Source organism: Oreochromis niloticus, linkage group LG13 (genome assembly GCF_001858045.2).
Source record: "Oreochromis niloticus isolate F11D_XX linkage group LG13, O_niloticus_UMD_NMBU, whole genome shotgun sequence".
NCBI classification, from domain to species: domain Eukaryota; kingdom Metazoa; phylum Chordata; class Actinopteri; order Cichliformes; family Cichlidae; genus Oreochromis; species Oreochromis niloticus.
Window position 1 is genome coordinate 31,151,284 of NC_031978.2, and position 26,785 is coordinate 31,178,068.

General features: G+C 41.1%; 1 protein-coding gene across 1 annotated transcript in view; it reads left to right on the forward strand.

Annotated features, from left to right (window-relative positions):
• LOC100695170 (heterogeneous nuclear ribonucleoprotein L-like) overlaps nt 1-24,843 on the forward strand; it is a 59,023-nt gene extending 34,180 nt beyond the window's left edge. The window contains exons 8-14 of the mRNA XM_005461446.4: nt 8,648-8,719; nt 16,316-16,533; nt 17,458-17,579; nt 19,192-19,393; nt 19,930-19,987; nt 20,070-20,168; nt 21,834-24,843. Coding sequence (XP_005461503.1) covers nt 8,648-8,719; nt 16,316-16,533; nt 17,458-17,579; nt 19,192-19,393; nt 19,930-19,987; nt 20,070-20,168; nt 21,834-21,889 — 827 coding nt within the window. The 3' untranslated portion in view covers nt 21,890-24,843. The remainder of the gene's footprint in view (nt 1-8,647; nt 8,720-16,315; nt 16,534-17,457; nt 17,580-19,191; nt 19,394-19,929; nt 19,988-20,069; nt 20,169-21,833) is intronic.
• Nucleotides 24,844-26,785: the final 1,942 nt, after the last annotated feature.

A 26,785-nucleotide genomic window follows, 5' to 3' on the forward strand; every position in this document is an offset into this window, starting at 1 on the left:
TTTAAATATTTAAACTGTGAAAGCCAGTATATTGTGACAGCCCTAATCAGGAGCTCTACATTTAGCCATCTAAATTTCCTTGATTGGTATATTATCATAGAAAGATTAATTACTATGTATCAGTGACTTGTTTAAAGCCAAAAGTTGTTACGTTGTATTACTGCATGAGTGTGTTGTCTGATCGCAGTCCTGTGTGGTCCATAGCTACGTTATCTCAAACTGTGTGGTGAGACTGATGTTGGAGTCAGTTCATCCTGAATTCACTCAATTCAAAAAACTGTTGTTGTTTTTTTTTCAGACAGCACTGAATAAAAAATTGCCCGACATCTGAAAGTGGTAAGCTCACAGCCCCTGGCTTTGGTCAATGGCAACATGTAATTAACAGCTACTGCCCAGAGTACCAGATTCACCGTGAAATGTTCTTTTGATATCCACAGAGCATTATTTATCATTTGTTACAGTCTCGGTGACACTCTGACCTTCCCCGAACTGCCATGAACGACCAATGAATATTTTAGTTTTGGCTGCCTAATATAACCTTAAACAGCCTTGTTTTAAAATGATTCATTAAATGATTGTTTTTGTGATGAACTGGTCCCAACTCTGTTTAGTTGAAATAATCACTAAATACATTTTTATCTGCTGTGTTATATGATTTCATGGGGGTGCACTGCATTGACACAGACTGGGGCAGTCACAAGTGAGCACTTGGGCTGGGGTCTGTTGGGGTCCACTGGTGGAGTATGAAAATGTATTTATTTATTTATCCCATTAGCTTCCACAATAGTGGTTGCTAGTATCTTTACTGCTCAGTTTTAGTTTGCCCGACATTCCCTCCTTACTAGCTGCTCATCCAGCCACTACGTGAATGAATTTGTGTTCCCTTTGATAGAAGTTATATATTTGCAGATAAAGTTATCTGAATTTCAGGAGCGGGACCACGCCTCCAAACACGCTCCTTGCGGTTCTCATCTATATATGTTCCCCCAGTTCTACAAGCTGTTCGTTCTCGTTTACATGCCCCTCCCTCCCCTTTTCAATTCTTTAACTTCTTAACTTCTATTTAGTACATGATGAGCCACCAGTCCCCTTTGAGGCCTTCCCCAAACCACAGCTCAATTCATGTCCAAGCCTTTCACCATTATCTACTAAAACGCTGTCAAACCTCAAATGAGGACGTGGGCCCAGCTAGTGAACTATATTTTTATATATACACTTATGTATGTATGTATGTATATATATATATGTATTTCATATTTGAATGTGTATATAATTTATTTATTTTGAGGGAAAAGGGAGAGCGTATTTAAACATGACTGATACAGAAAACCATCACTGGGGAAAATACTTTGGACCTTCTCTAAATGAGGCACTTTGGGAAAGATTCACATAAATGTTAAGTATTATCTTGGCATGAGATACATTTTTAGCTGATCAAACAAATCATGTTTTAAAAGGTTTTATTTTTATCTTTAGAACCTTACAGGTTTTACCAGAATGTCCGGTCCTTGGCCCAGACCTAGATTTGTTTTTGCCACAGGCTGTAATATATAGTGTCAGGTAAAACAGGTTAGAATACTAGCCCAAAATACCGATGCAGTTCCGCACATTACTGGCAGCAGCCAGGTGGTGTGAATGGCCTCTAAAACTGGGTAAAGCCACAGAGCAGTTTAGGTCCCACCCACACCACAGAAGAAGACCAGTCATGCTATTACAGTGACTGTGCACTGCTTTGTTAGCTACTTGTGCTAGTGAAAAAATGCAACAGTGTTTCAAGCTGCAGTGTTCTGAGGAGCACCACCAGCACATTAAGGAACCCAGAATATCAGTCGTCTGAAACTCTGTTCAAGTAAAAGATCCCCAGTTTGGTTCGAGAAGGAGGTTATGTCAGGAAGAGCACCCACTGTAAACTCTGCCAAATCAAACATGCAAAGTTGCCCTCTGTGGCATTCCCTTGTGATAAGGGAGCAGCTGGAAGTAGCACAGAGGGCTTTTTCCCTGCACTGCTGATAAAATAAACCTGCTCATCAGCCACAGGTTTTGTTGCTTTTGACTTAAATTACAGAGCCGTTCATAGATATGGTTAAACTACCCCATCACAAAACAAGGTCACCGTGGCTACACAGGGGGAAGTGGTTGATATTGTGAAAGGGTACGTTACCAGAGGAGAGCATATAGCTATGGGCTCATAGACTGACCTGCATATGACTTGTACCTTTTACTTTAGAAGCTGCGTTTAGCATTAGGTTATTAACCTTATGGAAATAGAAGTGGACTGGTACTTATGTGATACTTTTCTACTTTAAATGATCATCACTTTAGACAGCAAGTCACTTTTAACCATACATTCATACAGAACTCTATCTACCTTTCATCCACGGACAGCTGAGTGCATCTTTGAACTCAACGTCATTCGTCTCTGACTTTCTCTGCTTCTCTGTGCCAATGTGCATTTACATCAACCTGCCCCTTTTTTTTCTACCCTGTCATACTCTGCTGCTTTCGCTCCTCCATGTTTTGCACGTTCATCATTTTGTTCCTGCAGAGTTTTTGGGTGAATATGAATATGAATGTTAATCCCGGACGTGTTCCTGTGAAAGAACACTTCTGTGAGGTTGGGTATTGATAGCTGTTGGAATACATACAGTAGAATACCTCTGGCAAGTATCAATAGTATGTCTGTTGTCCCACCTGAGAAGATGGGGTGCTAGAGCTGCTCTATGCTTATGCAAGCAGCGCCACTGCCCTGCACTGGAAGGTCTGACCATAGTGTAGTCCTCTCGTTAAACAACAACCTGGAGCAACCAGACTTGTTGCAAAGGTAGACAAATGAGGCTATGCACACTTTGCATGTTTGATTTGTGTCTACAAACTGCAGTGCACTTAATGAACCACACACCTAAGCTTAATGACTGCTGACCACTTGCCCTCACATCCTGTATAATGAATGTGCTGGAGAGACCATTCTTGGCTCACCTGAGACCACAAGTGAAAATGTCTCTTCACCTTCTTCGTTTTGTATTCAGGAGTGTATGATACAATTATTAACAGCTTCACTCCCATGCAGATGGTATCCGATGCATGTTGAGAATCCCCTTCTTCAGTTTCTGAAGTGCATTCATCCAATAACTGCTGCTACTATTAATCGATCATAAAGAGGACATGATGTCAGAGGGATTTGCTTTGATTCGTATTTGTGAGATCACACGATTGTAAAAATATACTGTCAATGAAAGAAATTGGATCATAGCACAGTGGTTAGCATCCAGTGGATCCTCTATCCTGGGAGGAGGTGCAGCTCCGTTGGAGAGCTGCATCAGGAAAAGCATCCAGTGGAAAAATCAGTGTCAAATCAAACATGCGGATCCCTCTGCTGTGAATAAGGGAACAACAAAAGCAGCTTCACTCTCTATAAAAATGTCAGTACCATATATTTTTGTCGCTAGCAGCACTTTAAAAAATTCTTCATTCCGTATTTAAAAGAGTTGAACAAAATTCAATCACAGACAGAAATTTGGGTGACTCTTATGTTACGTGTGGGTGACGTGCATATAATGTAAGCTGAACATTTAACAAACGCAAACAGAACAAAACATCAGCAGCTGTAGGTTTGATGATGTTCATGTAAGGTTTTATTCTGATTGGCCCACCGGTTAAGGAGGAGGAGGGTACAGACAGATATTTAAACATACAGAAGCTGCAATCAATACAGTCAGATGTTTGACAGGTTTGTTTTGGCTTGTCAGCTACAGATCCTCTCAGAACATCTTTGCCTGGTGTCAGACGACCCAAAATCATGCAATCAGTGTCACCCTCAGCAAAGATGCACACTGAGCTTATCATTATCATCATAGCAGATACTTTAATACACAAGCAGGCTCAGAGTGCAAAACAAAACCATCTAAATCTGGTCTCAAATACAAAACTTGCCTCTCTTGATGGACTGTGAGACTCATATCTGAGGGTGGCTGTGGCTCAGGTGGTACAGCAGATCAGCTACTGATCGGAAGGTTGGTGGTTCGATCCCAGGCTGTCTGCATGCCAAATATCCTTGGGCAAGATACTAACCCCGAGTTGCCCTCCGATGTGTTCATCGGAGTATGAATGTAGTTTAGGTTGCACTTGAGTTTAGAAGTGCTTGTATGAGTGGGTGAATGTGGCATGTTGTATAGAGCGCTTTGAGGGAGAGTAGAAAAGCGCTATATAAGAATCAGTCCATTTACCATTTATTCTCACTATTTCAGTGGTAACAAACTTGGTGTGGGTTCAAGGACTGGGGCCTGTTCTTCGTACCTCGCTTACTACATCCAAGATCAAATGACACATCCAAGATCAAATCATCGCGCCAACTTTGAGCTCGCTAATCCGGTTCTCCGAACACACCTGTTGTTGACGATTAGTATAGCTGGATGAAGTAATCTGAGATCACTGGGTGGCTTAAAAGGGGCTACGCATCGATAGTAGAAACATTGATCGGCAACCCTGTGATTGGTCGGCGAAGATGTCGAAGGAGCGCGCTCAGTATTTTACGGCAGCAGAGCAAGAACTCTTGATTGAGGGATATCAGGAGTTTCAGAGTTTAATTAAAACGCAGGGGAACACTGCAAAGGCTGCAAAAGCAAGGAGAGAGGGCTGGCAGAAAGTTGCTGACAAATTAAACTCGTAAGTAATTTATTATATTATATTACATTATATCCTCTTTCACATTAGAGCCACAACAGGACCCACTAGAACATGGGAACAAGTAAAAGTGAAATATAAGAATATTCTACAGAATGGTAATATTTATCACTTATATTGCTTTTAGTCTCTTGAAAAGAGACCCTGGAATAATCTGTTTGTTTGTTTATAACAGCAACCAAGAAAAGGGCAGAGCAAATAAAGACAGGTGGTGGTCCTGCACCCCCTCGTCACACCCCTTTTTGTACTGTGACATTTATTGACATTGTGGGTTTTTTGTGTGTAGTTTGACATAACACTCCATCACTTTTACCTGTTCCCATGCAAGGGGTGACTGAAGCATGCACAGTAAGTTGGGAGAAAAGAGAGAGAGAGAGAGAGAGAGAGAGAGAGAGAGAGAGAGAGAGAGTGAGTGTGTGTGAGAGAGAGAGAGAGAGAGAGAGAGAGTGAGTGTGTGTGAGAGAGAGAGAGAGAGAGAGAGTGAGTAAATAATACCCTCACGGGAGAATCGATATCTCTCTATGAGCACACCGTCGCGCCGAGCTAAAGGATCCTGTCTATCCCGCAATATACGCTAAATTCTGTAAACTCTCCTTATCAATCTTGCACCTTCCTTGCTCGCGTACAAACGGACAGGACATGGCTGCGACAGACTTCCCAAATCCACCTTCGCTTTTATAGTCGTGGTCTCTCATCTTGATTACACGAAGTAATTTACTATTACTACTCTAAAATATGAATTACATCTGAAATAATCAAATACATGAAATAGCATGATTAATAGTACATTTCCCTTTTTTTAGGAAATGACCTGTATGTATCTGTATGAAATCAATAACAGAATCAAATACTGCATTATCTTTAGTTACATTGATAATATTTATTTATGGTAAAACAGTGGCGAAATATCGCTGTTGCTTTCATATAACTGCAGCGGACATACCTGAGAGGCCGCGATCTAATCCTGTTTACATAAAGTAAGCCTGCTCCCGAGCAGGTTTACGCTTACGGATCTGTTGCTATGACAGCAAGTCCCAGATGAGCTTCGGAGAACCGAACGATCCAAGATCACGCGAAATCGTCAACATTCAAATCCGGCTAACTTACTTAGCGAGGTACGAAGAACGGGCCCCTGGACTGTAATGTGGGTTGTTTAGGACACCAGCTATGCTCCAGTAAGCTTAGCAGGGAAAAGCAAAAAGAATATTTTACTGTTAAATTCTTGCCAGAAGACAAAAATAGTTAGTGAATTACTTATATTATAAATTTGACACCATTCCATCCGGGATCTGAGAATTTATTCTTTGTTTTAAGTCAAAGGAAAGTTGCAATGAAACATGTTGTATGTTGCTTTAATGATCTGATAGGTCACACAATACTGTGAACCCTTTGATTTCACTGCCGTGCATATTTCTACAGTGTAATAAAAAACTGTTTGTCACCTACTTGACTTCACTGAAATGTTTCAGATCGTCGAGCAAATTTTAGCCATTGACAAAAATACAAAAATAGATATAAAATGATGATTTCATTTATTCATGGAAAGAAAGATATCCACACCTACCTGGCCTCATGTGAAAAGTAAACGTAAAACTCAGTTTGGTTCACTGACACAGAAATGCAGTCCAGTTTTTCCCCACTATCCTGAGTGGGTGTATATTTCAGCCATGTGACGCAGTGATTGATACACAGCACTGCAGACAGACGTGTCGTGAATAAGACGCTATCCTGGCGGTACGTATGGGACCGCTCATTAAAGAAAGTCTGTGCCATGTCAGTGCGCCTCCAACATGTATGTAGTACATACAGTATGTAATGCTTTGATGGATGAGAGCCAGTGACTCATTCTGTTTTGATAATGGTCATGTTTTTATCATTGTGATGATAATGTAATGCAGGTTGATGTTCTTTTGTGCTGAGGGGGAAAAAAGAGAAAGCTTGATGCCTCACAGGTACTGTCTCTTTCTTATCTCTGTTCACATGTTTTTGTATTGTTATTCCTGCTTTTCTCTGAATAAAACCACCACAAAACTGTTTTTCTTATTTTTTCACCTCCATTACCACCATAAGTAGTTTTGTTGTTATTTTTTGGGAGCAGCTGGGATTAAATAAATGGAAATAAATGTGCACAAACACACACAAAAAAACTACTATAGAAAATCAGCAGCCGCTCTTCATTTCACTTTGAAACCTCACATTTCCTCAGGGCGGACATTTCTGATCTTTTTCATTTGTTTTTGAAATTCTGATCTCTGCATGACAGATGACCTCGTTCAAATATTCTTCTTTTTCATGAGTTGTCATGTGCAAAGCATGACCGTTGTAATTTGGCCAACTCAACTCAACCGCAAACAAAATGAAGGCATATAAAGGACATTAATAACCTTCACATGTAGACAGCCACTGAGCATGCTTGTGGTGCTCGTGTGGATTTACAGCTGTTAAAACTGAGAGTTTATCTGATGTATTAAAAACTGACCATGTTAAGCAGCAGCATTCTTGTTGTCTGTGTTATTCCCAGCCCAAGAAAATGTCATAATGATATTTATTGTAATACTGTAATATAATGTAATATTTAGGAAAGCCAGGGCAATATTTCAGTGAATCTGTATGGCAGAGATTTGTACCACAGGAGTGGCATGTTAGTGTCTCAGATCTCAGCTATTAGCAACATCTGCCATGGCCGTAGGGATTGTGTGTCGTTCTCTTTCATGGACACAGTATCAGATAGAAGCTACCCCTCAGTTCCGAATGAATCCCACAATAAACATAAATGGAGGAAATAGATTTCCTTGGTGATGTTTCTGCAGGAATTTGAACTCTGGCAGAAACAGGACACCTTTTTTTCGACCTGTAAGTCCTTCTTTAAAAAAAGAGTTCAGCTGAATTGTTTCATGAATGCTCCAGATGTGAGTCTTGATTGATCAAACTCAAAATTGCAGCACATCATTTAAATGTAGCGCTGTTAATAACCGGCTCTGATTTTTAAAGATATAGTCAAGAATCCAAAATACTGTCTCCTCCCTTCAGACGCTCTGTGAGGCCTTTAAAGCAGCCAACGTCAGCTGCTGCTTTTTTGTTGGTCTCTTTTCCTTCAGTAACTGAAAAGTATGCTCTGTTGGGTGGAGATCAGGTGACTGACTTGACCACTGAAAAGTTTCCCATTTCTTTACTTTGAGAAACTCTTGGGTTTCTTTGGCAGGATCCATTTGTACTGTGAAGTGCTGTGTAGATTCATTTGACTGAACCTGAGCAGAGAATCTAGCACCATACAATTCAGACTTTTACCAGCAGACACACCAGTCACCCTGTTCCACCGGCAGTCATTCATTGCTGCCTTCCACCATGTCTGATAGAAGATGTGGTACACTTTCCATTTCTTCTGCATTCTTTACTATTTTCATCATTCTGGTGCATTTATTTGGGTTTCATCTGAAACCCGGCTCTTTTAGACGGTTTCTGATTCTGGTTTCTAATCTGGCCTTCCTGCTCTTGAATTATGGTTTCCACCTTGTTGTTAACCTCCTGTATTTCCGTTTTTTAGGATTAACTTGCTTGTTTGGAGCTGGGAACTGAACTGTCAGCCTTCTGATTAGTGGAGGACACTTTGTCTTGTCTTCTGGTTGTGTTTTTTTACTTTGTGACTGTCTGTCAAACAGTATAATGAAGTAGAGTATTATTTATTTGTCACAGATTTTTGTCACACATTAAGACTTTGATCATCAAGTTAATCGCTGAGATCTGGGAGCACATAAGCACTGCCAAACATAGGCTCAGTCAGACCCAGCCCGTTCAAGCATTCAGCCTTAATGGACCATTTGATTGGTACTAACAGATCTCTAAAGAGGCAGTGAATGAATGAAACACTTTCCCAGTGTTCTTTAATGTCATTTAAATCAGTATGTGTAAAATCTTCTCGCATTCAGATAATTTGTTTGTGTGTTATCTGTATTTGTATGTATTTCAGACCGTGGAAAGGGAAGACAGAGACAGGCCATTTTAGGTGAACACCCATCGTCCTACGGTGATAATGGTTATGGTAAGTAAGGATTTTTTATACAGCACTTTTCACAAGCAGGAAGACACAGGAAGTACAAAGATAGGAATAATCACAATTATATAGAAAATAAAAACTCATTTGATGGCAAAAAAAGACAGTTAACTCTATGCCTTCTTTCTCTCGTAGTTGATGTTTTATCTTTCTGTCATCTGCCAGGTGTCTGACCTGGTTCTGCTGAAGACAGCTTTTTGTTTTTAAGTTCTTCCTTCGAGTGTTGTAAAGTTCTTGGCAAAGCACATGGCAACAGTGACCTGGTTTCTCTCTTTGGTGCTTCGAAATCTACCTGTTTTGAACTCCCACTATGTCAATACATCCACAGGCCTAAAAAAGTTGGAACACTGTGTAAAATGTAAAACAAAAAAACAGAACGTAATGATTTACAAATCTCGTAAAGCCATAATATATTCTTATATACACATAAAATTAGAAATATCCTGTCTCAGAGTGATGCTGAAAAACTAGTTCATGCATTCATTACTTCCAGGCTGGACTACTGTAATTCATTATTATCAGGATGTCCTAAAAACTCCCTGAAAAGCCTTCAGCTGATCCAAAATGCTGCAGCAAGAGTCCTGACAGGGACGAGAAAGAGAGAGCAGATTTCTCCTGTATTGGCTTCCCTTCATTGGCTTCCTGTTAAATCCAGAATTCCAGCTTCCCGTTTGGATTCAGGAAACAAACACTTTCTCTATTTTTAAGATTAGGTTTCAAACTAAATTAAAACTTTAGATGCACTTAGAACAACATTCATCAACACCACACAGGAGCGAGCAGAGTGAGGTATGCGGTCTTCACACACCTCCGTTCTCTGTTCACCATGTGGGGTGGGGGACCGGGAGGAGGATCTGGCCGTCTGAGCAGGGTCTGAGCTGGTGGGTTTCCCTGCTGATGCAGGGGCCAGTCTGTTCGTCTCCACCCCATCTCCTGGGTCTGGGGGTGGATTTCCACTCCGGGGGTGCTGGTGCCTGGACCCTGGAGTATAGTGTTTTTATGGGGAGTGTGAGTGTGTGTACTGCATACAGTTCTGTGTGTCTCCATGTTGTGTGAGTGTGTGAGGGTGGGAATGCGTGTTTGTGTCTATGTGTCAGGTCGGGTCTTAGACTCCACCTCTCTCAGAACATATTTCCCCCGACCACACTCCCTGCCTGTGGCTGGTGCCCCCACCCGCTGGCGGCTGGTTCTCTATGTCCGGGGCTGGGTGCTCAGGTATGTAGTGGCTCACTCCCAGACTCCATGGTCTGCCGGGCCCCTTCTGGGGAGTGGACGGCCCTTGGGTCTCTGGGCCCGAGACTCGGTGGAGCCTGCAGGCTAGTCGCTGCAGCCCCCTGTGGCTTCTGCACAGTGGCTGCTAGGTGACGCCCATCCAGGGCTCTCCTCAGCTCTTTTATGGGTAGATGGCATGATTGCCCCTGCGGTGGTCCTCCTTGGGCTTTCGTGCTCTGGGGGGGGCTCTGGATGTCTGGGGCCCGGGTCTCCCTCCATGGATGCTTGAATGACCCAGGGGGCAGGGCTATGGCTCCCCATACCTTACATAGAGAAAGTGTGGGTAAGGTGAGCACTCATAAGCGCACACCTACGCAGGTGTACACACAGGTGTACAAACAAGTACCCACAGACACAAACTATCTTGGTTGGCTGCTGCCTCTAAACATATCATGCATTATTAGTACTGTGTGCTGCTCGGTATCATCCAATATTTATTATTTACTGTTACTGATGCTGAGGTTGGTTGTTGCTATGGTTTCCCTTATGTGTTGTCGTCTTCTTGCTTGTTTTTTTTTCTCTCAGCAGGTGATCAAGCAGATTTTCAGTATCTTTTCTCTCTCTATCAGTTCAGTTCAATTTTATTTATACAGCACCAAATCACAACAACAGTCTCCTCAAGGCGCTTTATATTGTAAGGTAGCTCGGTGGCAAGTAGCCTTCAGTAATAGTAATAAATCACACAGCAATAGTACATCAAAGATACTGAAGTGGTACATAACCCAGGTAGCTATCACAACTAAAACAAGGTAGTTGGAGTAGGCTAACATTATTTCTTAAAAAAGAACTTACTTCCAGATGTTTCTTTAGGTTGGAGTCTTTTGACGCTGAGAGCAGCTTGGTTGCGGGCAAACAGAGTTTGTATTGCACGGTCAGATTTCGCCCTTCATCCCTTTCTTCGTATAATGTGAAGTGGTGTTGGGATTTCCAAGTTAGAAATCCATTCCAGCCTGTGCACTGCTGGCTCTGTTGCACTGGCTCTGGGTCCATTGTGTAACTGATGCCACCAACATTAACAGGACGCCGACATTAGAGACTCTTAGTTCGTGTTTTGTTTGGGTTTCTGGCAATGCGTGGAATTACCAAAAGTAGAAAGGAGATAGAGAGGGGATAGCCTAGCATATGAAACATGAAAATACCGCTGTGTAATTCATTTATTTCAACAAAATAACTGTATTCTAATTATCACCTTTTTAAACGATAACTGTAACAGAATACAGTTACTCATATTTTGTATTTTAAATATGTAACGCCGGTACATGTATTCCGTTACTCCCCAACACAGTTGACCCCAGATACTTAAACTTACTTGCCATTATCACCTCTGCTCCTTGCATCTTCACAGTTACACATAAAAAGCATATCTAATGTTTAAAATGAGAAAATGTACCATTTTAAGAGAAATATTACCGCATTTGGAATTTCATAGTAGCAACATATTAAAAAAAATTGGGATGGGGCAATAAAATGCTAAAAGGAACAGCTGGAGGAATATTTTGCAACCAATTAGGTTCACTGATAACAGGTCAGTAACATGACTGGGTTTGGGTTACGACTCTTGCCCATCTTTACTTCTCAGAAGTAAAGATCAACAAAATCAACAAATTTTAAAAAGCACTCTGTAGAGCACACAGACAAAAATTGATTTCAAATCAAGCTGAGATGTTTTCAGTACAGTTCTTCTCTGGGTTTTTGTTCTTTGCTGCAATTTAACAACAAATAGCCTCAAATTACCTAGAGAAATATTTCGAGAAACATTAAATATGTCTAACTTTATAACATTACTTTTTTTGTCATTGGAATGATATACTCAGTTCACAGTCAGTGGTTTCATCTACAGGTGGACGAAATGCGCCTAGCTAATTCAGCTACTTTCAAGGACAAAGAACGTAGCTGGCCACTGACCACTCACAAGTGTGTTGCAAGTTGAGGTTGCATCAATTCCCAGATGCAGTAGTAGTAGATGAATTTGCCAAGATCCCCCAAAAATTACAGAAGCTCTGTCTATAGCCCAGCAGCACAACTCTGAAAATAGAATAGCTTTTGCTACCTTTGGGAGGAAGACCTCTAAGAACAGTGCTTGGTTTGAAGCCAGGTCCGGCACAATGACTCTTGTTTTCAAAGCTGAGCTCCTCTAGCTAAATATGAACGCTCTCCAAACAAGAAGTCCCTCCAAGCACTTAGTGGTGCCAGAATTACAGTAGAGCAGTCAGTAGGAAAATGTCCAAGTAAATATCTTGATGCATGCTCAATCATCCAGGTAAGGAAATCCCCAAAAGTATATTCTCTTCATCTCTATGTAGCGTTTTCAGTGGGAGAAGTGACTTCTTCAGTCTCAGCTGACTGCAGGTTTCCCCAACCTTAGAAACGGTACATTTGCATAATGACCGACACTAGCACCACTGACTAACAATGGGCCGTAAGGTCAGTTTCATGGTTATTATTTTGTAAATTGTCATTGGCAAAATGGGCAACTGATCAATGGCCATGAGTACCATTCACAAAGGGTTAGGGAATTGTTGCAATCACAGCATTGTAAGATGGTGAAAGATGTATCCTTTGAAAGCCATAGAGATGGAGTGTTTAGAGAACATGCACCTCAGCTGTTCCGATACTTCTGACAAACAAGAGATTACTCAAGGTTTTACCATAGCCAGCGGTTGTCCTTCTCTCCTGGATCAGCTGGAGCTTTCTTTAGGAGCTTTATCTGCTTTGACAAATGTCCAGCTGGGATAACCACATTTATTCAGGGCCTTCTTGATGTGATGTTCTTCTGCTTCCTTGCCCACTGTGTCTGTTGGGATGGTGTTTGCTCTGTGTTGTGGCGTCCTAATGACACCCAGTTTATGCTCCAGTGGATGATGAGAGTCAACCTACGCATACGGATCAGTATGCGTAGGTTTCCGGTACACATCAGCTTTTAGATGTCCCCCATTACTGATGGAAATCTCAAAGGCTAACAAGGCTAACCTGTCAGTTTTCATATCCTCCCTGGTGAACTTGATTTGTTGGTCCACCGTGTAATGTGGTCCGTGGTAAAATTCACTGAGATTCACCTAAGATTTGATTTTCACCCTGGTGTCATTCACATACCTGAACCAGTGACTCTGTGGTGTACCAGGGTAGGATACCAAAGCTTCTTTTGGACTTTTTCCATGTACAAGTTGGCCACAATTGGTGAAACTTGGGAACCCATGGCACACCCATGTTTCTGGGTGTAGTACTTACCTTTGTTGGTGCTGAAGGTGATCCTGTTGTTGAGGTCAGGGTCATCCTGTAATCTCTTACGAACGACGTCAGGTGTCCCTTGACATCCTGCATATGAGCCGGTCTAAATTTCAGAAGGCTGCCAAAATGGCAAAAACTTCTTTTTTGTCGAACATTATTGCAACTAATAGTCACAATCCTCGAGTTCTGTTTAAAATCTTTAACTCAGTGGTTAACCCCTGCTCTGATGTTTCGATGGGTGCCTCCCCGGCCCTCTGCGAGAAATTTCTAAATTATTTTATAGATAAAATCTCAGTGTTAAGGGCCCCACATTCTCTGGTAGTAAATCAAGCCCCAGTTTCCAAATGTTCAACGGTCTTTCAACAGTTTGAACCTGTGTCATTCTCGACTTTAAAGGAAATAATTAATAACCAGAGAAGCTCAAATTCTCTGCATGACATTATTCCTTCTCGTATCATTAAGGATGCATTGAATACAATCGGGTCCTGTATCTTATTTTTAATGAACTCATCACTGTTATCTGGCTGTGCTCCGACTGTCTTTAAACATGCAGTCGTGCAACCTGTTATCAAGAAAAGCAGCCTTGATCGTAACACTCTAGCAAATTACAGGCCGATTTCTAAACTCCCTTTCATGTCAAAAATTTTAGAGAAAATAGTGCTTCAGCAACTACAGACCCACTTAGAGAGAAATGGTATAAGTGTTAAATTCCAGTCTGGATTTAGACCGCGTCACAGCACCGAAACTGCCCTACTAAGAGTTTTCAATGACCTTCTTCTAATCGCTGACTCTGGGCGCTCTGCGGTCTTAGTTCTATTGGATTTGACTTCAGCCTTTGACACGGTTGACCATGATATCCTTTTGGCAAGGTTGGAACAAGTAGTAGGCCTTAAAGGAAATGTTCTATCATGGTTTAAATCATATTTCTCTGAGAGGTCGTTCTCTGTCATGATGGGAAAATATTCCTCTTCTTCTGCCCCTTTTTGCTGTGGTGTGCCCCAGGGCTCGGTATTGGGTCCTGTGTTGTTTTCTCTGTACATGCTGCCCTTGGGCTCCATCTTTGAAAAACATAATGTCTCTTTTCACTGCTATGCTGATGATATTCAAATCTACCTCCACCTGACTGGGGATGTTTCATCTTCACTACATCCTCTGTTTGATTGTCTGAGGGATGTTAAAGACTGGTTATCATGTAACTTTCTTACTTTAAATGAAAAGAAGACAGAAATTATCGTTTTTGATAGAAATATGCCTCTGGGACAACTGACTGGCACACTTGGGCCTGTTGCTAATCACCTTACTGAAGCTGCTAGGAATCTTGGAGTTTTCATGGATAGTTCCTTCAAACTAGATAAACAGGTCTCTGTGGTAAAAACCAGCTTTCACCAACTACGCCTAATTTCTAAGGCTAAACCATATATACCACGCAAAGATCTGGAGAAACTCATTCATGCTTTCATCACTTCAAGACTGGATTATTGTAATTCTCTTTACTTGGGCCTACAATCTTCTCTTCTTCAGCGATTGCAGCTGGTCCAAAATGCCGCAGCACGTCTCTTGACCGGCACTAGAAAGTATGATTCTATCACCCCTGTTCTGGCCAACTTACATTGGCTTCCTATTAAATATCGAATCGATTTTAAAATTTTATTGTTTACCTATAAAATCCTAAACAATATGGCACCTGACTACCTAGCTGATCTCCTCTGTCTGTATAGCCCTAAGAGAGCACTAAGATCATCGGGCCAACTGCTCTTAGTGCAACCTAGGTCTCGGCTGAAGACCAGAGGAGACCGTGCCTTTGCCGTTGCCGCACCCAGGTTATGGAATACTCTTCCTCTTCATATTCGCGCATCAGATTCCATTCAGTCTTTTAAATCACGTCTAAAAACGTATTTGTTTAACCTGGCATTCAAGGCTAATTAGGGTAATTTACATCTGGCTTTGCATTTAGATTATGTAATTATTTTATATTCTATTTATTTTATTTATATCTGTAATTTATATTTTATATTGTGATTTTTATCTGTATCATGATTTTACTGGAAAGCACTTTGGTGTACTTCGGTCTTTAAAATGTGCTATATAAATAAAATTTGATTGATCTGATTGATTGACCTCCAACAGAGGACAGAGTTGATCATACAGACAATTGGGCTTAAAGGTGCACCCTGTTTATCTGTCTTCAGTAAACCATACAGCCTTGGTGTAGCTTCCCAAGGATAAAGCCTTTGGTATGAGGTCCAGTCAATAGCATCGTCCTGTTCTTCCTGTTTCAGACAATCAATCACCCTCTTCTGAGACCACTACCTGGGCTCATAAGTATTTTTGTCACTGAGTAGTGACAAAATTTTCTCATGATAGTCTTTCTGGTTTAGCAAAATCTTGCACCTACACATGTCTGCCTGAAGGGTGACAATGTTGTTGTCATTACTAAGCAATGAGAGTAGCTTCCTCTTCTTTATGCTGATGTTGGAAGCTGGAGGCTTTGCATTGCTGAGACAGGCTGAAACTTTCGTCCACAGATGTTGGATCTTGTTATACATTTGCTGCTTTTATAACAAGACCCAGGCTATAGCTAAGGAAAAAGGAGCCAAACAGAGGGTGCACACTTGTGGAGGCGCCATACCTGTATCTGATGTAGCAGACTGACATTCCCACATCACCATCACTAGCCTAAGCCAACACTGATCCAGAGATGATGACACGTCTCAAAACTAGGCCACATCATCCAAAGTCATAACAGGGCATCAATCCTTTTCTCATTTTCAGTTGTCCTTCTATGTTGCTGCTTGGTTGGGGGTGAGTTAAGTGTCTGATTAGTTTTGTTCATACATTTGTCGTTGTGGTGGTCACCCCACAGTTTACTTTGGCGTACTTTGGTTCATCACTCACAGTAAAGAGCTTCCATGCCAATGACATGTTGGCTGTGAGTGTGCGAATGCACTGCGGTGCATGAAATGGTTCCGAATCTGACATACGTGAGACTGACTTTGGTCGACAGTGCTGGTAATTTGCCAATCCTGGATTGGTGCAGACAGCCTTTCATTGAGACAGTGACTGTTTCGATGTGTGCCTTCCCAGGTCCACCATGTCCCCTGCTGCCACTGCCTGGCAACAGCAGGTACAAGCTCACCTCATTGGACGTTCCAGACATGGTGTCTTATCCACTACCACAGTCATCCTCTTCATACTCTGGCCATGCCCCCAGTTCTGTTGCCATGGTAAGTGGCCTCCATCCATCCAAGATGAACTGCACCCGCATCTTCAACCTCTTCTGCCTCTACGGCAACATTGAAAAGGTAAGTGTTTGTTTGTGTATTCTTCATGTGTCTTTAGCGTGTTTTTATAGAAACATATAGAAACATATATAGAAACAGCTGTTAATTTTATTTCCATAATTAGGTTGTAGAAATTGGGCTGCATGGGAAAAGCTATTAAAAACAATAAAAAGCTTCGAGTGGAAGCAAACTCAGAAATTGTGTTTGTGTCTATCATATCCTGGCCCTTCACTTTGCTGGGAATTATTCCTACTCACAAGTAAATGACAGTATATTGAATGGGACTAGACCTCTGTACATCAACACCTACTGCATTATTTAGAAATGTACTTCTTTTTGTCACTCATGTGCCTGTGTGTCATTGAATTCTGTTTAATGTCAGGACATGTGATGTACCCCTGCAAACTAAACCAAACCAAACCAAACATAGGTCTGATTCTCCTTTTTTAATGTGATGTCAGAGATTGTTTACGTTGTTTTCTCATACATTTAAAATTTTAACTTTAGAATTTAATTATCTGACTCCTCCTGTTCGCTTTCAGTATGCTATAAATTACTTCCAGCACTTGAATGACATTTTCATGATCTCCTCATCCCTACATTATACGAATAGATTCTGCTGCTCAGGTAACACTTAGAGAACTTCCCCAAACATCAAACCCATTCAGTGTTCTCATAGAATATGTTGATTTCATGACACAGTCAGAATGGCTATATTCTCCAATGTGGAATGTGCAAATTACTACCTGATGTCACAAAAAAAGCACAAGCATAAAAATATCCTCCTTAGGTCTGACTTTAGATTGACTTCCAAATGTCCTCTAATGTATACTGTGTCTTCTAATGGTTAACATGAAAGAAAGTTTACATCACTAAAACATGTACACTGCTTTCACAATGTATGTTACCTCTTTAGAACAGCTGTTATGTATGTGCTTGTTATAGGTTAAGTTTATGAAGAGTGTTCCTGGCACAGCGTTGGTTGAGATGGGAGATGAGTATGCTGTGGACAGGGCCATCACACACCTCAACAGCATTAAGGTGTTTGGTAAAAGACTGAATGTCTGGTAAGAAGTCCATTAATATACAGACAATGTGCATATCTTTAATAATGTGTGCAAGTGTAGAATTGCTAATACACTTTACTTCTAAGATCAAGATTCAATCTTAAATATGATCAACCTATCTCTAATAATCGGCTATGTACCACAGGCCTTCAAGCTGGCTGTAGTTAAACCTTTACTTAAAAAGCATCTCTAGACCCAGCAGTCTTAGCTAATTATAGGCCAATCTCCAACCTTCCTTTCATATCAAACATCCTTGAAAGAGTAGTTGTCAAACAGCTAACAGATCATCTGCAGAGGAATGGCTTATTTGAAGAGTTTCAGTCAGGTTTCAGAGCTCATCACAGCACAGAAACAGCTTTAGTGAAGGTTACAAATGATCTTCTTATGGCCTCTGACAGTGGACTCATCTCTGTGCTTGTCCTGCTAGACCTCAGTGCTGCGTTCGATACTGTTGACCATAATATCCTATTAGAGCGATTAGAACATGCTGTAGGTATTACAGGTACTGCACTGCAGTGGTTTGTATCATATCTATCTAATAGACTCCAATTTGTGCATGTAAATGGAGAGTCCTCTTCACACACTAAGGTCAATTATGGTGTTCCACAGGGTTCAGTGCTAGGACCAATTCTGTTTACATTATACATGCTTCCCTTAGGCAGCATCATTAGAAGACACATCCATGCATAACCAAGGTAATGCCATCCAAAGTAAGCATCTGGTCAGAAACCATGCTCCCAAGATTTTTTGGCCCAAGAACATCATTTTCAGTTTGATCTGAATTAAGAAGCAGAAAGTTAGCGGTCATCCAGGTCTTTATGTCTTTAAGATATTCCTGCAGTTTAACTAATTGATGTGTGTTACCTGGCTTCATGGACAGATAGAGTTGGGTGTCATCTGCATAGCAGTGAAAATGTATGCTAAAATTTTCAGTAACACTGTGAGGAACCTTGGAGTCATTTTTGACCAGGACATGTCCTTCAATGCACATATTAAACAAATATGCAAGACTGCTTTCTTCCATTTGTGCAACATCTCTAAAATTAGAAATATCCTGTCTCAGAGTGATGCTGAAAAACTAGTTTATTAATTTATCACTTCTAAGCTGGACTACAGTAATTCATATGGAAGAGGATTAGGGCTACTGGAAAAAAAAAGTGGTTTTTTTTCTTCTTTTCCAGAATTCTGAGATTAAAGTCAGAATCTCAGAATTCTGGTATCACCCCAATAGAGCGCCTCACTGTCAGACTGCTGGTTTACTTGTGGTACCTCAGTTTGTCTTTGTGCTGTTTTCCTCCCCTCACCCCCAGATGGTCGTAGCAGAGGGCCACCCTCCCTGAGCCTGGTTCTGCTGGAGGTTTCTTCCTGTTAAAAGGGAGTTTTTCCTTCCCACTGTCACCAAAGCGCTTCCTCATAGTGGGTCATATGATTGTTGGGGGGTTTTCTTTATTTTTTTGTGTTTATCTTACAAAATAAAGCGCACTGAGGCAATTTGGCACCATATACTTCTTTACTTCTGTGTATATTATCTTGACTATTTTATGATCAGTAATTTGTTATGCATGGATTTGATAAGATAAGTAACACAGTTGATGTTTTTGGATTTTTGCAGTGTGTCGAAGCAGCACGCAGTAATCCCCAGCCAGGTTTTTGAGTTAGAGGATGGCAGCAGCAGCTATAAGGACTTTGCTATGACCAGAAACAATCGCTTTAGCAGTGCCGGACAAGCCTCCAAAAACATCATTCAGCCTCCATCTGCAGTGTTACACTACTATAATGTTCCTCCGTGCATATCACAGGATCATTTACTGAGGGTAAAGTACTTCTGTCTGTTCACTGTCCGTCTTTTCTGTGTCACTATAAAAATACCTTGATCCAACGTATCGGTCCTTTGCCTCTTGTGTTTGAGGATTTGAGGAAATTTGCATCTTGGAAGATTTATCAGGACAGGGGTAAACTGTTTATCTGTCTTCAGAAGAGCTAAAGCTTTGTAAAGAACTGTTTAAAGGTATTCCAAACCTCCAAAAAATATTTTCTATCCCATCATACAGAGATGTATCCAGAAGGGTAATCCATCTACTTCATAATTTCTTGTTTTTTTCCTGAATTAATATGATTATTATCTTGGAAATTCAAAAAAAACCCTTTCTATTAAGAAGACTGCCCTGTTTTTCTGAATTAACAAGATATCCTTAAATGCCCAAAAAGCGTCTCTTTAAGCCTGATTTCTTGAGCAGTCTTTGCCATAAAGAAATCCACTCCCAGATTGTACAACAAATGCTGATAAGTTGTATATTTAATTGTTGCCTAGTGCAGAACTGCTCACACGCTGCTGTCTGTGTTTCTGTAGCTGTGCACAGAGCATGATCTGCCTGGCTTTGTCAAATTTAAGATGTTTGATGCCAAACGTAAGTACACATTTGATTGAACAGATGAAGTCTCATGAATGTGGTCATTGCCTGCCTTTTAATGTTCAGTCTCATTTTTCAGCCTCTTCTAAGACCATCTCCGGCTTGTTGGAGTTTGACAGTAAGACAGAGGCTGTGGAGGTTCTTACTGTTCTCAACCACTACCAGATTAGGATTCCCAGTAAGTCCATGAGAAAAACATCCATCACTGTCTACTCTGTCAGTCTCATGCTGTGAACTTCACAAATAATTCCTGAATGTGGAGCTGGAAAATACATCTAAGGTAGAAAAAAATCTTTTGTAAACATGACTTTGTGACATTTAAACAGTTAATGCAGTTAATGTTAGTTTAAGTCCTTGAGGATGAAAGTCTGCACTGTAGTGGTGCACAGAGCAAAATGACAAAACTATGTCATTGTCCCAATTACTGTATTTTTCGGACTATAAGGCGCACCGGATTATAAGGCACATTAAGCGAAACAACAGTCAGATAAATCAAACTTTATTCAACTCATTCTTCTTGCTTCCTCCACTTCCGTACCATTGATTCATTAATGCCTTATTCTATCACAGCTGCTCTATTCCCATGTTGTTGCAGTATATTAATGACTAACCTCGTATTGTGGATGGATTATCTCAGTTGTTCTCCTGACTGAAGTTTGGTCCGTTTACAGCATCCTGTCATGCGATTGCATTTGTCCCTAACCATCAGGAACCCTCACGTTAACTTTTATCCAGTGGAAAAAGGTTAGCGTTCATCCTCCAGCTTCACTGTGCTAATGTTATTCTAACATAGCTGTGTCGCTAGCGATCACGTAGCACATCATTATATAGCAGCTAGCCCAACTTCAGTAACCCTACAAACGTCACTGCTGTTTAGTTTTCTGTCTTCATTTATGTTGGAATTGATTGCAGAGCTGTACATTTGAATTTTTTCTGAAATCTCTCAGTCAGAACATGCTATATCATGTTTAGGTGGAAGCTACAAGCTAACTTCTAACTCCGTTAAATGTAATAAATTCTGTTTTCATGGATGCCTGGATGTTAAACTTAAGTGTTACACCTGGTAAAGCAGCAACGCTGATCATTTTATTAAAGATGAAAGAATTTAGACAGTTTTTAACTCTCAGTGATGCTGCAGTGATCGTGTGACTTTGGGACCTGAAGCTGACGGAATTTAGGACCCAGATTACTCTGTGAGGCTCCTGACTAGCTGTAATGCTCAAACAATCCATCAGGCAGTGCGGCTTCATAGCTTACCAAAGTCGTAGTAAAACATTTTTGACAGATTCTTGAGCACCGAGTACCACATAACATCGGTTCAAGGTCAGTGACCACAACCAGAATTCATACATAAGGCGCACTGTCGATTTTTGAGAAAATTAAAGGATTTTAAGTGCGCCTTATAGTGCAGAAAATACAGTATTAACCATGCTTTACATTTTGTACTGCACTGTCACATCCTCAAATTAATGTAATTTTATTTACATGGAAATAAATCTTAAACTGTCCTCCAGGACACTTGCCATAGTAAAGTGAAGAGCTAAGACTGTCGTTTTAGCAGTGCGTGGCTCTCTTTTAATATGAAGAGCTCTCAGACCTATTCTTAGATGAGCTACCATTGTCCTCACTTGGTCTGAGAAGAGAAAGTTAATTTTTGACCCTGTTCCTCCCCCCCCCATATTTCATTTCAGTTTTCCAGCTAAATGCAAATACATGGAAGGGAGCCTTATCAAGCCAAACCCGTACCTTTCTTTATGCCCTTACATCTTTATCAGGGCACAGTTAATGTACCAGCCAGGCTGTTATGCTAAGTATGCATTTGTTCGTGTATTTCTTATTTCAGATGGGTCCAACCCATACACACTCAAACTGTGTTTTTCCACCTCATCACATCTATAAAGAGCTACCGAGCTTACAGAGAGCTGCTGGACCTGCTGATAGCTGACCTCTGACCCAAGTGAGGGAGCATGAAAGGCAGACGCGAAAAGGAGTGCAGCAGAGAGAAACACAGATGAGAATAATAAAGGATGGAAATGGACGGGTATTTATAGAGTGCTTTTCTAGTTTTACTGACCAATCAAAGCACTTTGAGTTTGATGGCCATCAAAGAAGAACGTGGTAATGGACACTCTGAGGAATCCACTCTACATTTAGACATCTGTAAAGGCAACTGAAGTCACATTTTATGTTTAAAACATTAAAAAAAAAAAAAAAATGGAAACAATTTTAACTTGCTATCATTTAAGGTTTCTTAGTGTTACGTGTCCTGCCCTGTGGCAGCTAAGTTTACACTGCAGTGCTTGGTCAGCATGAGATGCGTAGCTAATTTATGAGTTTACTATCAAAATAATAACACATGACATCTGGAGGAATCATGTTAGGAATCTCATTAAGGTTCCCATGACTATTTACGTTTATCAGAAACAAAACTTTATTGTTCATTTAAAAAATCAGAACCACGTCTGGTTTATTTTAGCCTGACTTAAAGAAATGAATCCAATATGTAGACTAAGTTGTAGAGAAGAAACACACTCTGTCATGATATTTGCTAAGAAACTTCAGAGGATGATGCACATTTTACATACACCCCAAGGGTCCCAAAGCAACCCACGTCAGAAACCTGTCTAATGACATATTAATAAGCAGACAGACACTTGGAATGAGTTTCCATGTCCTTCTGGACATGTTAAAAAATACTTTGTTGACATTGATCGAATGAAAACATTTTTCTTACATTTTAAAGTGGATCAAAGTTATTTTCCCCACTTAATGTGAGCTTAAAATGAGTCTACTGATGTTTTCCCCAGAATTCTGTGCATATATCTGTAGATCTTTTAATATATCAGTATTTGAATTACTGTACACAGAAAAATTGTAGTGGGTTTTATTAGAGTCAGCTGCAACCTCTTGTGTTTTCTGTATAAATAGAAATCTATTGCGTGCTGTGTCCATTTGAGGTCATTTTAGAATCAAAATGTATGTTATTGTCACAGAGTTGCTGGATCTCCTTTATTGTAACAGTGACATAGATGTGAACTGAAAACAAATCCACAATCCAGAGATCAGAATATGATTCTTGTTTATCTGATTCAGGACTTTTTTGATCTGTAGCAAGCTGAAAACAACATTAGCCATGAGTCTGAGAGGAGACTTCTATCTGCATGTAACTGCACTCACTGCTTCTTAGATGATTAAACTGGGGATACTGGACACATTGCATCAACTTGTCAGTATTTGCGTACGATCTTTAAAGAATGTCCCTGCTGTTACTTATCACCTTAAGATGACATGTTTTCAGTTGTAACAGGATGTGAACTACCTGTGTTGATATATATGGAAATGGCAATTTTATTTATACAGCACATGTGCTAAAACCCGTGTACGTTTACAATGCCTTAAGGCAATGAGAACCACTGGTTGTAGACTGGTTGTAAAGAGCGGGACATCAAAAATAGAAAATAGCATACTGAGATCTAATATTGTGATCGAACAGTTAAAAGATGTGAACCTGAAGACCTGAGCTTTAACATGAAATGGGCTCATTCCAGTATAAAATGCATCGATTTTGAAAAAAAGATAACAAAAGTACCATTTGTCAAAGCAGAAAATCCAGGTGGGTGAAAAGAAAAACGTAAATGTTGGAATCCGACACTTTTACAACAGGAGAGGGACCACATCTAACCTGGGATGAAACATTTCCTGATGGTTGTGGTCTTTTCCAGGATCACAGCAGCTCCATCCGTGGACATAAGGGCTTACTGTGTGAGTCATGTGACATTTCACCCACAGTCACATGATCTCAACCCATCTTTAACACCTGTGGGGGATTTTGGACCTTTGAGTTAGACATTGCTCTCCTGCATTACGCTACTAACAATGATGAAATAAGATTTGAGGAATGCTCTTCATCACTTATGCTGGATTTTAGCGATCTGGAGAATAAATATCAGGGAGAGTTTGAATCTCTGGCATTAAGTGTCCCAAACTCAATCTCTTAATTGCATCTGCATCATACAAATATGTAACCTGTTTGCACTGCACAACAGTTACTGAGGACAGAATTCAAGGAATAACTCGTATTGAAAAGCATTTTAATTTGTGCAATATTCCATCTGTTAATCTCAAATCTAAGGTAAAAAATTTAAAACTGTTTTGGATAATATACAAATGATAAAGAGCCAAGTGTCTCTGTTTAATCCTATACAGACTCACTGATTCTAGAACTTATTGTAAGTAATATTTAAACATAAGCAATAATAACAGACGAGTTATTGCTTATGTACTTGCTGTGTAACAGTTGTAAATGGGCACTGAGAGGTTTGTATGTAATGTGCTGTTTCTAAAGTGGTTTTATTTATGTTTTTTGGTTATTTGGGGGGTGTTTTGGACAAATGAGGGCCTTTATTATGAAGCTATTTGAGTTCTTCACCCTCTGAGCACTGAAATAACAGAAATGTTATATTTTTGTTACTAAACATAGTTACATGGGTTACTTGTGTTCAAAGTGTTAAATTCAGATGATTGAATTCGCTGTTACATACTAACTTTTATCTTTTAGATCTAAATTTGTTCATTTGTAAAATGTGAACGACCCAGTGCAGCAGTAAAATGTAAACAGTGGCAAAGGCCTGAGTGTTAATCACATAACTGATGGTTTGAGACAACGAAGCAGGTATAAGTTATGTATGATTTTAAGGCAGTAAGTGTTTAATATTGTTAATAGTTTGTTGTCATTAAAAAAATCATAAAACAATGTTGCTTTATTTCAAGATATTCTGTGGTCTAAATTCATTCTAAATGATACCTGTTCAAACTGAATAAACTCTGTTTGAGGCTGTAAAGTCGCACATAGAGCAAGAAGTCTTTGCACATTTTGTTTCCATATTTAGGGTCTCTGCTGTTTCTGTACAGCCTGTAATGAGCTACAGTCATAAGCGTAGTTCTCTTTAAAACCATGGACATGAACTGGGAAAAATGAATTATTCCACGAAACACCCAATGAGAAAGCAACAGTAACAGTTTGCACAATGCTAATATAAGAGAAAGTACATGCCTCCGTAGAGTACACTGGTCAATTATTCAATCAATTATATTCAGTAATATAAATCTATCACTAGTTTTTATGTTAATTCATTTTTGTCTCACTATACATTCTGCCTCCACCCTTTTCATGAAATCTTTTAAAGATGTTGGTGTGCTTGTATTAACTGAAACGTCATCAAAGCGAGCTGCTTAGTCACTCCTCCAGGATGTGATGTCACACCTCTCTTTAAAATTAAAGACAATGTCTACACATAAGAATAGACACTGGGGAAACTTGGTATTGGTGTGGTATGAGGCTTTGGGTAAATCACATCACGCTTCTAACTGGAGATCTGAATGGAAGAACGGGAATTTAACCTAATGTAACTGGCCCACAAAACAACAAACGTGTTTGGTAACACTTCCCTGTTTACTGCACCAACCATCCCCCACTGAAACAATCTTGAATCTGAAATATAATAATGTGACAACGAGGTGGTGTATCTGTGGCCTAACATTAGGAATACGTATAATTAAAGGCAGGCTCAGAGGGGGCTGTAGGGAGATACACCTTCTCCTCAGTTCTTGCATCTAGTTTAGTAAACTGTTACTGATCAGCCCAAACAGTGGAGACAAATTTATTAAAGGCTTGAATTCGCCTGATCTTGTAATTGATATATTAATATATTCGGGGTCTCCTAATCCAGCCCTAACTATATGCATCCTCCTTGGGGGGCTCAACCCGGGGTAGCGGTCATGGCCAATTAAGGGCTCTGTTGGCTCTTGGGTGACGGTTTCCTCGTGGCTGCGTGCAGCGGGGCTAGGGGAGGGTCTGTGCTGACGGACGTGGGTTACTGACCTGGTAGCCTGGCTGCCCCTGGGTGGGTCCGGGACGGGCGTGAGGTTCTGGGGCGCTCCGTCTCTGGGCCCTGGCCGGGCCTCAGGGCTGGGTCCTGGTTGGTGTGTTGCCGGGGTTGTGGGCGGGTGGGTGTATGGGGGCCCGGCCCTGGCGCAGGGTGCCGCCGGTGCATCGAGCCACCTGGGGGGCTGTTCAACTGGTGGGGGAGGTTGTCACATCTTGCAGGAGCTTTCCTCTCTTCAGGAACTCTCTCTGCAGGAGGGGGAGATACAGGAGAGGTGGAGGAAGATCTCAGCCTGGGCGTCTATTGTCTAGTGTAGTCTGGAAGATGAGTGCATGATGGGATGGGTGCAGTTTTCTCTGTGGTGGGGTCGGGTGGACTGACCCGGGCTCTGTGGGGCCGGGCAGCGCTGCCGTGCTGGGCCCCGGTCCGGATGGGCCTGGGCCCCCTTTCCCTGGCGGGTTGCAGAGTATGGGGTGCCTACTGGGGTCAGCGGGGGAGCTGGCCCCAGGGAGGGGTTACTTGCCCCTCCCTTCCTTCCCTCCCCATCTCCAGCTGCCTCCCTCTTCCCGCTCCACCACAATCACCCACACATGCAGGGCCTTGGGGTAGGGGTGTGTCACCAGGGTGCAGGGGAGGCATCCCCCCCCTCTGTCCCCTTCTGGCTGCCTCTGCCTCAATTTTATCCCACAACTTAGACATTCACATTACTCACACTCTCATTACACATACATATAGGATCTTGGGGGTGGGCACGCCACACAGAATCCAAATTACCATCAGGGTGTACACCTCACCCCTGGTGTCGTTGCCCACCTCTCAATTTTAAATACACGTAGACATTGAGGGCTAGCAGGAGGGGCTATGCGCTTACCTGCCGCTCTCTGACAGGTGGCTCCATGCCCTCCTGGGT